Source organism: Polyodon spathula, chromosome 14 (assembly GCF_017654505.1).
Source record: "Polyodon spathula isolate WHYD16114869_AA chromosome 14, ASM1765450v1, whole genome shotgun sequence".
NCBI lineage: Eukaryota > Metazoa > Chordata > Actinopteri > Acipenseriformes > Polyodontidae > Polyodon > Polyodon spathula.
The window spans coordinates 9,097,763-9,114,742 of NC_054547.1; the positions used below are offsets into that span (position 1 = coordinate 9,097,763).

At 37.2% G+C, this 16,980-nt stretch overlaps 1 protein-coding gene across 1 annotated transcript in view; it reads left to right on the forward strand.

Annotated features, from left to right (window-relative positions):
- Positions 1–2,758: 2,758 nt before the first annotated feature.
- The window catches only part of LOC121326750 (ras GTPase-activating protein nGAP-like), an 85,560-nt gene continuing 71,338 nt past the window's right edge, over positions 2,759–16,980 (forward strand). The window contains exons 1-2 of the mRNA XM_041270202.1: positions 2,759–3,240; positions 3,599–3,778. Coding sequence (XP_041126136.1) covers positions 3,601–3,778 — 178 coding nt within the window. The 5' untranslated portion in view covers positions 2,759–3,240; positions 3,599–3,600. The remainder of the gene's footprint in view (positions 3,241–3,598; positions 3,779–16,980) is intronic.

The window sequence follows — 16,980 nt, forward strand, 5'->3', positions numbered from 1 at the left end:
TATACATAAATGCATACATATACATATACGTAATGTATATACACAAGTACTGTAAATTGCAATGAGGTAGAAAACCAGTATCCCTATTGAGTCCTTTGTTTTTTGAGTCCAGGAATTTTATAAATTAAAGTTCCCAAGTTCTCTTGTCTTTGCATTTGCTACATTTAATCATGTAGATCAAATTAAATATTTAATAAAAAATATTTAGAAATGTATACTCAATTTAAGTTACCAATATTTGTAAACCAGGCTACAGTGCATCTGAATGCCATGCTATGACACTGAAAGGACAAACCTTAAAGCACCAAAGAGTGAGTGTAAACAGGAGTTTAAATTTGACTGAAGGGTGAAAACGTTGTTTTCCACATTCCTTCTCTCACGTTGCTGAAGAATAGAAGGCTTCTTTCTCAAGTCCCTCAAATATTCTTGGCAGAATATTCTGTTTTTTGAGCCAGTTTCCATCACAAGGTCGGTTTTCAGTATTTTGTTTTATTAGACCAGTCAAGAAAAAAGCATCCTGTCACACGAGTACACAACTTGAAATCTAATCTAATTTGATCTAAATGTGTGGGAACTACAATCTTATATATATATATTTTTTAACTCATAAATATTATTTGTTGTTGTGTTGGTGGTAGTAGTAGTAGTAGTAGTGGTAGTAGTAGTGGTAGTGCATTTTTAGCATTGCTGTGTAGTTAAGCCCTTCTGTGATATTATGTAAGAGGAGACAGAAATCAATTACTTCAAGGTTTCACTTTTCTGTTTATGCTACAGTTTAAAAGTCCTGCATCTTAGTATCAGAGGAAGCCTCACATCCAGATCACAGTCAAGGCACGGTTTAATAAAAAGTCTTTGAACCACACCTGGTGCTCTATAGTTACAATGGGGAACAGTCCAAGCTGTCTAATTCCACTTGCTCATTTCAGAGTATTCATTTTTGTTATTTGTTATTTTATTATGATAATCATCAATTGTTGAGTCTTGAATACCCTAATTTCCTGCTTGCAATGAAATTTCAGTAAGTGCTGGTAATGTTTTATTATTATTCTTCAGCTTGTTTATTTATTTTGAGACAATATGAATAATACAAATAAAAAAGTTTCCTAAAAAGAAAGAGGAAATAAAGAAGCATGGACTATCTCAGTTGCAGAGTACCCTTTATTTCGGGGTATTTCCATTTTTTTTTTCAAAGCTGGATTCAAATCTGTTACCAACTGGCTCAGAGATCAAGTAGCATGAATGTGTGGAATCCTTGCTGAAACTCACTGCATTGGTATTAATGGTATATATATATATATATATATATATATATATATATATATATATATATATATATATATATATATATATATAATATCATGATAGATATAATTGTCAATAATTAGCAACAAATGGGTTTCATACGAAATGTTGATTGCCCAAATAATTTTGTGAAAGTATGCAATTACCTTTTGCACATTCTTTTTGACTGTATGCATGTTATGTAATAATGTATTCTTTTATTATAAAGCTGAATCTCTGCTTTTAATTTATATTTATATTACGAAAAAGTTTTGCTTTTGTGGCAGAGGAAAAAAGTTACAAGAAATAGATGTTACAATTATTTATTTCAGCAATGCAAAACGCAAAAAATGATAATTCAAAAGTATTCATACCCTGACCAGGAAAATGAAATTAATAGCTAGTTGAGGCACCATTAGCAATAACAACCTCTTTTAAACAATTGGGATATTTGTCAATGAGCTTGTGCTTGTGCTTTCCAAGTTTTCTAGGAGGGTTTCAGATGATTGGTAAGTATCTTTTGGTATGCTATGGAATCCATTTTACCATGTATTGGAATTACATTTCCTGTGCCGTTAAAAGAAAAACAGCCCCACAGAAGGATATTACCACCTCCATGCTTGACAGTATGGTGTTCTTTTCTTTGTACGCCTCAAAAGACTTTCTCCAAACTATCAGTGTGACAAAATCGCTTGATTTCTGTTTCATCACTCCACAAAACCTTTGACCTGAACTCATATCCATGATTCAAATGCCGTTTTGCAAACTTTAAGTGATTGTCCTTGTGACGTTTTCCTAAGAGTGGCTTTTTCCTTGGCCTGCAACCATTGAGACCTTCACCATGCAATAGTCGACCTATGGCTGAATTGGAAACCCTAGTCCCACTTTGAATATCTTTGGCAAGCAATCTCGGACTGCATTTATCCTGCATGATGGCAGATTTGTCAAATGTGTGATTTCTAATGATTTTATTAGTAGTTGATTTGGTATAATAAATACGTAACATAGTGATCATTAACTGTTTAAATTATGTACTACAGATGCATCAAGGCTTGCCATGTTTTGCTGTTTACCCACCCCCAACTGGAAATTTGACAAACCGCACCATGTGTGCGTGCGTGTGTTAAACATGTAAATTATTCAAATGTTTTTACTGCTGCTTAACCTCACTACTAAATTGACACTGTGGTGGAAACATTTATACGTTTGTTTCGTCTTACAAAGTATTAAGAATTCAACGACTTTTATATCAGCATTTAAACACTCAACGTTCAACCGTTTATACAGCCATTATCTCGCTTTTTAAATTCGTCTTAAAAAAAAGTTTATTTCTGTAAAGTCGGGCATTCTAATTTTTTGTATTTCTGTGGAAGAAACTAGGTGGTTTGATTATGCAGTCTGTGCCCACAACTCAAGCATCCCAGTTGACGAGAGCGAGCGAATCTGTGATCTGCTACTCTCGCCTATCTCCCTGGGATCCCGGTTGGAGTTGTGACTGAGGGGAACACTGTCACTCTGCTTGGGAATTTGAAAACGTGAATGGCGTTTTGTTTCCACCTTGAAACCTACGGAATTGAACACAAGGGAACAGCATGACCGTGGTGTAAAGTGGACGGACAGCTAACGGGACGAAATAATGAGAAAAGAGGGGCAGTAGTGAGAATTGACACCCCCCAGGATATGTAACAGAGGGACATAGACATTTATTGCCCATTGTGTGTATACGTTAGCTGGAGTTCAATCACTAAGGCTGGGACGAAGGGGGAAAGAAAGAAAATAACAAATGTTTATTTATTTATTTATTTATTTTAAATCCTGGTGAAGACAAAGGAGGTTGGGGAATGCATTTGTAAGCGCATTGTCTGCGAGATAAGTAAGGGCTAGTTACAGTTACTGAAACCTGGTAACACGAGAAAACGAAGTGGAGCCTAGGTTGAAAAACAGCTGAGTGCTTTAGAGGTGTGCAAGTGGTTTACTAACCTCATCATTTTGACTGTTGTCTGGATTTGAAATCGCGCTGATTTTTGCTATATCGTATGTGGTTTCATAATTTATTTAATCAACTAAATAAATAAACAGCGCTGTACACACTGGTTCCATACCGAACTTCTGAAGTACTAATTATGGTGGTAAAGCAACAGGATCGTTGAAAAAAAACTGCAATAAAACAAAAAAAAAAAAACCCAACTAAACCGAGAAAGGATTGGGTGTAAAACTGTAGGGAACGAATGGTTGCATATATGTTTGGATTCTATTATTAATACTGTGGTTGTGATCAATATTTAAAAATATATATAATAACTGCTGGATTCTCCAGGAATGGACTCTTTGCCAGTACCTGGGATGTATCATCGCGGAGGTATCTCTGGGATGGAAATTGACTCGATCCCGGGAGACGCGGGTTCTTTGCACGGGGGAATGAAGTCCCTGGATCCGTTGGTGGATCGGATTTTAATGGAATCGGTGTGCCAGCATCAGGGATGGGTGCGGGTGTACGGTAAGAAACTATGATATCGTATTTTTCTTTTATGATTATGATCGGGGATGAGATCGCTCGGAAATAGACTGTTTATTCTGTCCTGTGTTTTCCTAACAACTTAAACACATGTGTTTATTTGCACAGCCACAAGATAGATGCATTTAAATAGTTTTGCATTGTGAATGGCACTTGTCAACATCACACATTGACCCACCAGCATGTTTTGTACAACAACAAAACAAACGAGTCGTGTAGGTTCACAGATGAACAATTTATGATTTCTTGCAGTTTGTTTAGTGTATCACAGTTCATTAGTTTGTTTTTGAGATGTAAATAACAGTGTGTTGAAAAAGAAAATAGCTTACAATTCAAAACAATGCAGCGGTCGTAGCAACCATTAAGCTCTGTAGTATACAAACACTAAGGAACACGTATACAACAGTACCAACTGTGGGAGTACTGAACCTTCGTTTTATTTACATGGGGTTTAAATCCCCTGTAGAGAATTACATGGAAGAATGATTTCGTTTTTAGCCTGGCCGTTCACATGAAGCTATCACCAGTGTCCAAATCTTAATGGTCTTTATGATACAGCGGTTACAGTAGCTTTAATTTGGGCACCGCGCGTTTTAATATGATTATGTTAAAGCTATTTATTTAATATTAATAGTATTAAATCTAAAATAAACTCTATCACTTAGTATAAGACAGCATACAACATCATTAGCGCCAGTGCATCTACAGCACTTTCTGTTAAATTATTCAACCTCAGCGTCTTGGTAGCACAGACTAATCTGTTTAATCAACATCACAAAGCCACCACACAACTGGCACCTTTTCCGGTAGTCTCAAAAAGAGAGGCTGAGAGAGTGAGCTGCTCTTTCACCCTTTTAAGAGTGTGATCCTTCCAGATATTAAACTTGGATAAATACAAAGGATCCTGCCAGCCCAGCACTTTGTTCACAAGCATCACATTTCATAAGCAGCACATCTCCCATTTAAAGCTGATATATAGACAGCACTGGGGATCCACTGTTGATTATATTCACTTAGGCTAGAGTGCAGTGAATATTGAACCCTTTTTGTTATGGATTAAGGCCCACAAGAGTCCTTCGCTTGGAGCTCCGTAGTAAATCTAAAAAACACAGATTTCTTGCCCAGTGAGCATCAGTTGACTTCCATTTATCCCCTCAAAAACAAGCCTCCAGTGTATTGTGCTTTCAGATTGTTTAAAAGTAACCGATGCTGGGGAAATGGAGCAAGAACTCTTGTAGAAATCTAACCTCTACACTAAATTTTGAGAACAGATGAAAAAAGCTAGAGGTTAGTGGGGGGTGGGAGGTGATCAGGTGATGAATAATGCATTTAAGAAAATGGCTTTGTAACGGTTTACCATAGGTGTATATTGGAGGTACAGTATGGGAGTTAAACTCTTGATTTGGTGGGTTATGATGACCATTAAATTTCTTTTCAAAAGAGCATCAGTAGTACAGGAAGAAGAAGATGATAGAGTAAAACCAGGTAAAGCATATAGCCAATAGAGGATGTGAGGTACAGAACAGTATACCACTGAAGAAGGCTCTGTTCAATATCCTTTCACCCTGCTTCTACAGAACCTTTAGAGCGATTCTTTCTGTACAGTTGAAGGGTCCTAACAGTTGTGCCTGGGTGAAAGTGTCACAGCATGTTAAGGTCTGCTGCTTGTGTGATTGTAATTTGGCCTGATTCTCACCACTGGTGGTAAAGCCAGGGTCCTAACTACTGTAATGTATGTCAGAAGCAACTTGTCCAGAATTCAGTTGCCGCACACTGAGCACCCCTCATGTGGAACTAGAGGTGCCTATACATAAGCTGCAGTAAACCACTCCATTTATAATGGCAGCATTGATGATTTACCTAACGTGAACAGCCTTACTGTTGACTTGAGTTTATTCTTAGTTTTGCTGCCTAGATGGTAATTTTTAATACTTCATAATATTTTAGTACTACCAGCAGGGTGGGGTGAAGTGACCCAAAAGCCAAAACGCTTCTTAAAAAAGATACTGAATTGTTCTTGTGGAATAATAACCATGTTCTTAGTTACAGCATACTATTTTTATGGTATCATATTTAGATTATATTAGAGTTAAAGATTTTAGTTTCATACAAATCTCTCATCACATTAAAAAAAAAAAAAAAAAAAAACTTACTGTATTTTTAAACATTTTCTTGGATGACTCAGATAGGCATATGCTTTGAGGCTTGCTGTCACAAGTTTTGTTTTAAATGTTGTTGCATTTTTTCTTAAAGTACGAGCTAAGAAATGTGATGTGAAAAGTGCCATATGGCAGATCTCCATAACATAACTGATAGCAACACATTGATTTGAAGAATCATTTTGTTTTTTTGAGTCTCTGAGTACCTTAACAGATTTCTTTCAATTCCTTGTTCCTCCACAGTGTTTGCATGGACATCTTCAGGGGCAGGGGGCTTGTATAAATTGCTTAACACTTTTAAATGAATCAATTTCTCATCTATGCTTTTGGGTCATTCCATGCCAACTCAACCAGTGCAGTTGCCCGTCTCTCTGATTTTCTTAGAAAAATTCACCTGGGGGTTTTCAGACACGCTGAGTTCAGAAACGATAGCCATTATTTATTTTTAGAATTTCACCTTTGACCTGTGACCTTGCAAAGGTCAACCTAAAGTGACAAAGGGACCTTCACCAGGGTGGAATTTAGATGCTACCATCATGTGTAGCACCTCATTCTACTTGTATTGAATAGAGCTTTTCAGAAAAAAAATACTAGGAGCACCCTACTCACTCCTGGCAAATTGCCAGACGAATGGTAAATGACGAGTTTTATTCGAACTTCAGCCTAACCTTTTACCCTGTGGGGCAGGGGTGTCAAACTCAATTCCTGGCGAACCGCAGTTTCTTCTGGCTTTCGTTCCACCCAAGCTCTCAGTTACTTAATTGGTCTAATTATTTGATTAACTGGACACATGTAGCACTCCTCTTCAGGCCTCAAAATGTTTCATAGGTAGTGTACCTTGAATCAAGTGCATTTTTAAAACCATCAACTGTAAAAGACCTTGAAAAATATTAAATATGTCAAATTGAACAAATAATTAGATCAGTTTTAATTTGTTAATTGAGAGCTTAAGTTTGAATGAGAACCAGAAGACCCTGCTGCCCTTGAGGACTGGAGTTTGACATCCCTGCTGTAGGGAATGTGGGTCCAAAAATGTAAGTATTGCTGTAAGAACCTTAGGAACCAGTCCTCCAAATTATTTGAAAACTTTTGGTTTCAAGTCCCAGCATTGGTCATTAAACCCCTTTGAAATTAGAATTTTTGCCATTTGTACCAAGTTTCAGCAGTAATAACTTGCGTGGGAGGGACTGCAAAAAATCACCCATAGATATGTTTGGATAGATGGTAATGAGATGTACAAGGTACAAGCATCAAGCAAAATATGTTGATATCCAGGGATTTTTGAAGTTGCATTTGAGCATTGCTTATGGATAGAACTATGTGGTACTTTAACCTCACCAAACTGGCTATTTCATCAACTTTGCATTCTCCGAGGATTGATCTAGAGCAGGGGTGTCCAATCCTGGTCCTGGAGGGCTGGTGTCCCTCCTAGTTTTTGTTCCAAGTGTGCCTTAAATTACTTAATTAGAACAGTAATTGATAATAATTGGTCCAATTAAGTAATTTAGGACACAGTTGGATTAAAAACCAGGTGGGACACCAGCCCTCCAGGACCAAGATTGGACACCCCTGATCTAGAAGAAAAAGTAACAATGTGGGCTTCCACTGGTACTAGCTTGGAGCTGAGGGGTTATGAACTTGCATAAGATTTGGGACTTTGATGATGACATATTTGAAACTACCAAAACCTTATTTAGGATTTTAAAAACCCAAAAGTGATAGTAAAGTTTTTTTTTTTTTTTTTTTTTTTTTTTTTTTTTTTTTTTTTTTTAAAGTTGTGGTGCCTACCTTGGGGGATAATTTGCTGCATTCTCGCGCTAGCCAATCAGTCAATTTCAGGCACAACTGAAAGTCTGGAGGTCTTCCATAACAGAGAAGTTGTATTTAAACTGTGCTGTAAACTGTGAAGATTTTTTTTTAAGAAAAAACGTGAATTTAGTTTTTAAAATCCAACTAAGTAAAGTTTTGGTAGTTTCAAATGTGTCATTGTAATGAAGAAGTCCCAAGTTCCATGCAAGTTCATAACCCCTCAGCTCCAAGCTAGTGCCAGTGGAAGCACGTAGTGTTACTTTTTCCTGTAGATCAATCCTCACATAATTAGTTATTATGGCCTAAACTTGGTACAAATAGCAAAAATTTAAATTTCAAGGAGGTTTAATGACCAGTGGTGGGACAGAATTTGGAAGACTAGTTCCTAAGGGTCTTACAGCAATACTTACATTTTAGGACCCACATCCCCTACAGGGTAAAGAGTTAGACTGAAGTTTGAAAAAAAACTTGTCAGTTACCCCTTTTCTGGCAGTTTGCCAGGAGTGAGTAGGGTGCTCCTAGTATTTTTTTCTGAAAAGCTCTGTTCAATACGAGTAGAATGAGGTGCTACACATGATGGTAGCATCTAAATCGCACCCAGGGTGATTTTTCTGGTGAAGGTCCCTTTGTCACTTTAGGTTGACCTTTGCAAGGTCACAGGTCGAAGGTGAAATTCTAAAAATAAATAATGGCTATCGTTTCTGAACTCAGTGTGTCTGAAAACCCCCAGGTGAATTATTCTAAGAAAATCAGAGAGACGGGCAACTGCACTGGTTGAGTTGGCATGGAATGACCCAAAAGCATAGATGAGAAATTGCAAGGTGAATTTTTCTAGGAAAATCAGAGACGGACGGGCAACAAAATGTCCCTTTTCTGGTTGAGCTGGCATGGAATGACCCTTCTGTGCCAGGGGTACTCAACCCTGGTCCTGGAGGGCCGTAGTCCCTCCTGGTTTTTGTTCCAACTGTACCCTAAATTACTTAGTTGGATCAATGAAGTGCTTATTAGAAGCTTAATTGGGCCAATTAATCAATTTAGTGTACTGTTAGAACAAAAACCAAGAGGGGGAGGGGGGGGGGGGAATGCAAAGATAAAATTAAAAGAGCAAAGGAAACTTGGTGTCAGACCAAATAACCCCAAAACAACAAGTTAACAGAGGAAGTCAGGGCAGGAAGACAGATAGTGGGAAAGGGCCTGGCAGGATAAATAGTGTTTGCATGTCAGCTGAAGTAGACAATCGGATTTCCACTTGGACAGTTGCTGTGATTCACACCCAATATTGTGGTTTTCTGGTATTTTTATATATATATATATATATATATATATATATATATATATATATATATATATATATATATATATATATATACTTATAATTATTTGCTGTAATTATCTGCAGGGTTGGCGTAGACAACAAAGGCACTAGCATACTTTCTGCAGAGGTGGTAATTTCATCCAGTGTTAGTCAGAATGGGAAGCTTAGGGAGCCCTGAAGGGTTTTCAAAATTCCCCCTTTGCTTCTGACTGTCTAAAGCAATTTCTTTTAATCAGAGCAGCACCAAACTCACTCTAAATTTGTGCAAGCAGCTCACTTTATTAACCGTAAAGGTATTTTAATAGAAAGTGATAGTAGTCCACATTAGTCTTTATGTGGATTGTCGTCATCTCAGGCTGTCACGGTACGTGCATTTTGAGATTGATCCCTGAGTCACTTTCCATTTTGTTCCATCCCCACCTAAATATGGCCCTGAAATGTTTATAAACTAATGTCTCCACCCCCACCCATCCATACGTCAGTCTGCTGATTTGAAACCCTGGTAAAGTACAGTGAAAGGATAAGGTCCCAGAAGGCGGAGAGAAGCGAATGTGAAATAAGAAGCTGTGTTAAAATAGAACTGTTCTGTGAGTTCGAAGCATGGGAAAATAAAAAAAATACCATATTTAGAGCAGGAGGTGGTATGATGCTGCTGGACTTTCGCCAGTGTTGCGTCCAGCTTTCCCAGTCCTAAGTGTTTAAGCTCTAGTGACAGCTGTCCCAAGTACAGTATGTCATGGCTGGGGTCTTAAATATAGAGCAGTTTAAGATTAACATTTTTTTTAAAGCTTCCTCTTTGAAGTTCAGTTGTAACATACAGTAGTTCTTTTTTTTAAAAAAAAGCAGGTGCTACATGAAATGACTCATTGTAACTGCATGCGTTCCGTTATTCTTTGTTTTTTGTAAATGTAAAAGGGAAATGGTTTCATATTTCTATTTCTGCCTAAGCTGTTATTTTTGCTGAAGTCTTTGTGTTTGTAAATGCTGCTTCCTAAAATGGAAAATACACCGTCAAGAATAGAATAAATTAATTTCAGTTTGGTAACTGGCATATTGTTCACAGAGATAAATAATAATAATAATAATAATAATAATAATAATAATAATAATAAAATAAAATAAACTGTCCAGTTAGTTGGTAGCAGAAAGTTAGAACCTTGTCAAATAAATCTAACACAATTAGAAAACATTCATATCATATTAGTGTTGGCTTTCCAGTAGGGCACCAATGTTTAATACATACAATAAAAGTGCTGTGGCTGCTGTGCTAGGACTTGAGGGTTATTTGTGCTGGCAGGCACTGTTTGACACATTGTTTTAAGGGGGGGAAAAGATGAAGATCTTTTCTGGGAAGTAGAGCTTTCTGAAATGTTGCTGTAGATCCCAGGATGATTTTGTGCAATGAATAGTATGATTGTACTGGGACAGCAGCAAGACTGTTCGTCAGGGCAGGAGATAGGATGTTCGACGTCTTCTCAGAGTGACTCGGTCTGGTAGTGATGTAACCTTCTCAGAGTGACTCGGTCTGGTAGTGATGTAACTTTCTCAGAGTGACTCGGTCTGGTAGTGATCTTCTTTTTTTTTTTTTTTTTTTTTTTTTTTTTGTGTGTGAATGAGCACAGTGGTTGTGTACTCCAGCTTGGCAGGACACTCAAGTTTGCCATTGCATTCTTGTTTGGGATGATCTGCTCAAATACCTCCCTTGGTTTTGTAAACATAACCCAGTACAGTAATGATTGCTTTAACAGTAGGCTGCAACATTTACATTGTTGAAACTGTTTTTATACATTCATTTTTACTGTTTTTGCTTCAAGCATTCTGGATGTACAGTATAATACTACAAGTCTGGGTCTGAGCAATGAAAATTTTCATCATTTCATTTTCATTGCTCATACAAGTGTTAAACTTGTAAGAGAAATCTGAACAGTGCAGCTTTGACTCTTCACATTTCCTGTTTTTGTGATCATAAAATGTCACAGAAAACCACATGTGTTGCCGTTTGGAATGCTTTTATTTTGAAATTAAGTGTTGGGTGTAACTTTTATTCACATCACCAGTGTGAATCCCATAACACAGAGAGTCAATTATACAGTGCTAATAGACAAGCAGTTGTAATTACACTTTACTATTTAATTATAATATATATTTTCTCTAATTTAACCAATCAGTTAAGTCATGATTTTGAGAAGCAAAATATCTGCCTATTGATTTCAAATATTGCATGTAATGGTTTAAAGGGACAGAACTGATGTGGTGGTATATTATATTATATATATATATATATATCTATATATATTATATTTATATATATAATATACGATATGATTGATAACGAATTATTTACAACGGAAAGAAACCTGTGTTTACATGGTGTCTAATTATTTTCTAAGGTATGTATACTTTTTTTATAGTCTCTGAAGTAAGAATATATAAATTTTTTTTTCTAGGCCTGTCAATTGGTTTTTGATCGGTTAATTTATGAGCGTTAGTTGATTAATCAGTGATTATTCCGTACACACGTTTAATAAAGGTAACGATATTAAGAAAGTTCTTCTTGAAAATCGATTCATAACCAAATCAACTAGAATGTATCCGTTGTCTTGTGACATTTTTTGTTTTATATTGTAAAAAGCTATTTGAAATATTACTTTGAAGTTCTCTTTATAAGTCTCGATAACCCTACCCTAGCATATTTATGTCCCACCTCTGCTCACAAATGATTGGACAGCTGTAAAACCAGGGCAGATCTTTCACTTTCCCATTGGTCAAAGTCCCAATTAGTCCTTCCTCTGCTCACTCATGATTGGACACATGTATAACAAGTGGCAGATCTTTGACTGTCCCATTGGTTAAATCTACTAAAGACCTTTAACAGTGTATGTCCTGCATCCACTCAATCATGATTGGACTGTCGCAGAGAAAATGCAGATCTTCTATTGGCTGATTTTGTTTTGTATACAAAAATAAAATCATGCACAATTAAATTGTAAAAAAAAATGAATCTGCAATCAACTCTTTAGTTGATTAATAGCAGCCCTAATTTTTTTGTTTTGTTTTCAAATATGAGGATGTTATCAGCCCCAAGAAACATGTTATTGGGCTTAGTCTGAATAACATAATGTACAGTTTTGGTCAAGGCACATCTGCATTAATTAATGTTCTTAAAGAGGGACTTTTGTCCAGTACTGAAAGCATGAAGACTGGTGTAGGCCAACATGGGCAAGAGGGCTGCTCTATAGAGCTACAATATTTTCTCTAAAAATATATATTTTTTAAAAAGTACAAAAAAAGACACACAAATTTAAAAAAAAAAAACTTGAAAGCTTATATGTGAACACATATTTTAACATCTATCTTTACAGAAACAGGATGGTTTGGTGAACCTAAATGAAGCATTTTGTCACAGTTGTGATTTTTCATCTGCTGTAGTGTAATGTGGCGATAATCAACCAGTGCTCCAAAATGGATTGTAAAGTACTGTATCTGTGTATCAAACGTGATAGTAATGTATACAGCTATGGCCAAAGGATTTGCATCACCCTGTATATTAACTTGAAATACTGTACTATTGTTATGGCTTCCGGTAGACTTCTGCAATATCATTTTGTATTTTCTTTGATTACATGATGTTCATGTAGTATTTATTTATTTATTTATTTAGCTTTAATTCTGTCTCAATTCTAGGTGATGCAAAAGCTTTGACCATACAGTAATTTGGAGAACTTGTGCTAAATCACAACTGTAGTTTTTCCAGTGTACTTACCATGGGGATTTGCCGCCTTGCCTCATCAGCAGAGAGCTTCAGAGATAAGCATATCAGTTTGACACTGCGCGTCAGCTGAAGTGATGGGCCTATTAATTTACTGAACATCATACAAGCATAATTACACCAGTGCCTTTTCCAAACAACCAGCAGAAGGGAATTCATCGTGGGCCTTCGGTGCTCTACATTCCCTCCAGATCCCAAGCGGGTGTCCTTAGAAGCCCCCCGTCTAGTTAATAAGATTAGACTCCTGGAAGCTAACTGCTGCATGCATACAATTGGATAGTAATTGCTTGTGCGTCCACATCTCTTAGCAGTGTGTGCAAATATGCATCCTGTAATTTGTAGTCCATGGGTAGCACCACAGAAATTACAATTATTATAAGGTTCTGCTTTAGGGAAGTGTTCATAAAGCATTAGCTGGCAGGTAAACTCATTGTGAATACTGTTTAAGCTTCCACAATACGTTGGATACTAGAAGCTACACTATACAGTATTTGTTGCTGTGGTGTGAGGTACAGTACAGTAGATGGGAGTCCTGGTTCAGTAATTTAAACCTGTAACCTAAGGGCTTGTTAAAATCCTGTTGACAAAGGTGTGGGGACACCCCATCCTTTCCACTTAAATAGTAGTTGTTGATATGGGTTCCTGTAAAGCTGGGAATAAGGTTACTGAATGCTTGTTGAGCTGTCCTGTAAATGTGTTTATGTTGGAGGAGGTTGAAAGAGCCCCACGACCAAACAGGATTGACGCCACAAAGTTGTTTAGCAGGTACTGCAGAGCACGTCCATGCTAGTAAGCTATATGATGTACATTAGGTATTGAAATCTAGGCTATCATAGGTGGCAGGGTCACAGTCAATGGATCATCAAAGGTTTGAAAAAGATGGAAGACATGTAAAGACTTTCTTTTGCTGACATTAATAATACATCTTGACTGTTTCACATCTTAATCTGGGATTCCTGTTGTAAAATTAAACAAAGGGGGTATAATTTTATGCCACATTTTCTGCATAGCTTTTCTAGAGGCTAGCGATTGTGAATAATTGAGTAAACAGATTTATTTTATAAACGGATCCTGCTGTATCCATCTCTTATAGGTTGCTTTTGTAGAGGTTTCTTTGCTTACATAGCTTGCTGCTTGGAAATGGAGAAGATGAAAAGATTGACAGGCCAGCCTTGTACAGCCTGAATTCCTGCTAATTAGGCGGCGTGCGTCACAGAGGGGCAAACCTCCATCTGTCAATCGGGTCTGTAATTGTTTTCACAGAGGCTGTTCCGGACATGTTGCTTTTAAAGCTAGGTTTTTAAATCCGAGAGCATGCCAGCACAAATACAAAGTGGTAACTTGAGATCAAAATGTGTGGTGTGTGGGGGATATGGAACTGGCTGTGACACGTAACCCCTGGAGTAATTGACCTCGGTGTTTGAAAACTTTCATGCTGGAGACTGTTTACTTCAGATCCTTTTATATTTGCATACAGGGTGTTGCTGTAGCATTTTCCTTGAACTTTGTTTTGGTGATGTTTTCCGAAAACTAGTAGACCACCAGAATTCAATTTCCAGAGACTGCTGTCTGGGCTTAAACCAGGTCGTATTGCTTTTTGGGAAGGCTAGTGTCAGAAGCAGTGACATTTTTATTCAGCCCAGGCTGTGAAACTCGGTTACACACAGTTTTTGATGTTAAGTAGGTAAGCACAGAAGTACTGTCATTTATTTTAAATCCACGAAGAACATTGCTGTGTGAACGATTACCACTTGTGTGACCCCCTATGTTGTTCAGAGAATGCAATAAGAAACTGGGTGCTGCACTGTTGTATGATGAAACATCTTTACATAAGAAAAATATAAATAAAACAAAACGGTAAACGTATAAATTCAACAGTCACTGTTTTTAACAGATCAGCATTCGAAAACAACACTAAATACATCCAAGCAGTGGGTGTACAGTGAAAGGTGCTGGCCGTCACATTCAACGCCTCCTGGCTTTAAATAAATCCCTAGAGACCAGACTGGCACTTTTTTGTCCTTAATTTGATTGTAGTAAAGGGCTTGTTAAAACCCTTTGGCAAGTAGGGCCTTAATTAGAAGCTTCATTTTCAAGTTTCCAAAGGTCTGAACAATATGAACTTTGCATCTCCTCTGAATGCCTGAACCGTTGCCAGTCCCCAGTTTTAATTCTTTCTCTGTCTTTATTTGATAAGGACAGGACACAGCAGTTGTTCTGGATGTCCTGGCGCTGTTGGAATGTCTGGGTGTCTCAAATGAGCCTCTCGTAGGCTTCTCAGTTAGGGAGGGTCCAGTGTCTTTGGCTGTAGACAATAGGGTATTCACTCCCATTCTTTCACTGTCATCCGGAGAAAGCAGAGAAACAGATTGTGTCATGTGGCAAACAAGGATAAAGACAGGGAAGTGTTATTGTTAGGACGTTCAATGCAATTCTGATGTGGTGCCGTTTGCTCCAAGAGAATATTGTTGGAGTCAATTGAAGATGAACATTTTCTTAAATATCTTTACCTTTTTTAAGTAGATACAGGCAACTGTACTGTGCACACATCACTGTGATTGATAAAATCCATTTAACTGTTTTGAAAATGTGCTAAAAAAGAGAGCTTGTTCAATTATTCCAAGGAGCTTTTAGGTTTATTTTGATTAATATTTCATGAGACAGCCACTGAACAGTATTCTTTTTACATTTTAAAAACTATTTAATCCTGGGACAGCACAAACATAAACAAAACAATTAATGAAATAGTTCCCAGGGGAGCTAAGTAAGTTTGTCTCTATGATTATGAAGCGATGGCTTTGTTGGCTTTAATGCAGATAGAAGTCAAAGAAGGGGAGTAAACCTATCCAGTGGCCATTCCTAAATGCCTTTTTTAAATTATATTTTCTTTCTCTTTGTGTTTTGAGCAAGTTAAGAAAAGGAGGACAATAGACTCCACATAGGTCACACAGTTCAGTAGTTGAGCTGATTAGGATATAAGCTAAGTAGTTTGTCTCAGGATGTTTCCTTTTTTGGAAAGCTTTTTTACAATCTTCAGTAGCCTCAGGGGAGAGGTCAAGGATGTTGCTGTTATTTCTTGTTGGAAAAGACCACAAACCACTCTTAATGATTTCTTTGCTTCCTCAAAGCCTGCACCAGGCATTACACATGGCTGAAACACTTAGCAAGAAGCAACAGTAGCTTGCTGACCACAATTATGTTATCCTTAAAGTATGAGGTGTAACTACTGTAATAAAATCAGGAATGATCCTTCTGATCAAACTTTACTGGCATTGATCTGTTTACTATATAATACTTAAGTTTGAACAGTAAAACAAAAAGTCTTAAGATAGTGGTTCACAAATCAGACCCCTTTCAGGTGATAGTGTTTATTTGTTTGGTTCAGTTCTGCAAACCTGAGCTTGAGCTTGAGCTTGTCTTCAAGGTCTCTGTTATTTAAACTTTTTAATGACTGACCTTTCAAGTTGAGGAGGCTGTACTGTACCGTACATGAGGTCAAATTCAGAACTGTCATACAGATACTGTGTGTCTTCCTTCATATTCAATTTAAACCATTTATCAAAAACAATAAATGAATACCATCAATCTACAGTATGCATTAGTTTCAGTGGTTTTAAAGTGCCCATTGTGCAGTAGTGGAAACAGACCAATAATGGTTAGTGGACCTGTGGTAAAGGGGTTAACAGACCTTTTTTTAATGCAAATTCATCTTTATACAGTTTAAAATGAGCTGCTATCCATTAACCCCTTCACCTCTTGCATAGATCGTTTATTTCCAATTAATTCTCCAGCGTGTCCATTTATATCAGAAATCAACTGTTTATGATAATATGCACCTCCCTTTAAAGACAACAAAATACATACTGTCATTTATCTGTATACAACTATGATGCTTTGCAGATGACATCTGTACAAATCCCTCCCCTCTCTGAGTTTTATTGTCCTCCACCTCTCTCTCTCTCCTTGTCCCCTTGCTGTCGATCTGCCTCTCATTCTCAAGTATTGTAGACAACCGTTTAATTTATGAATTCTCTAGGAAGACTGCTTAGTGTTAGGTTTCCAGTGGACTAATTTTAGGCACACTTGGCTGTGATCAGGTTTCAAAGGTTAAGCAAATGGCTGCCAGGCTTTC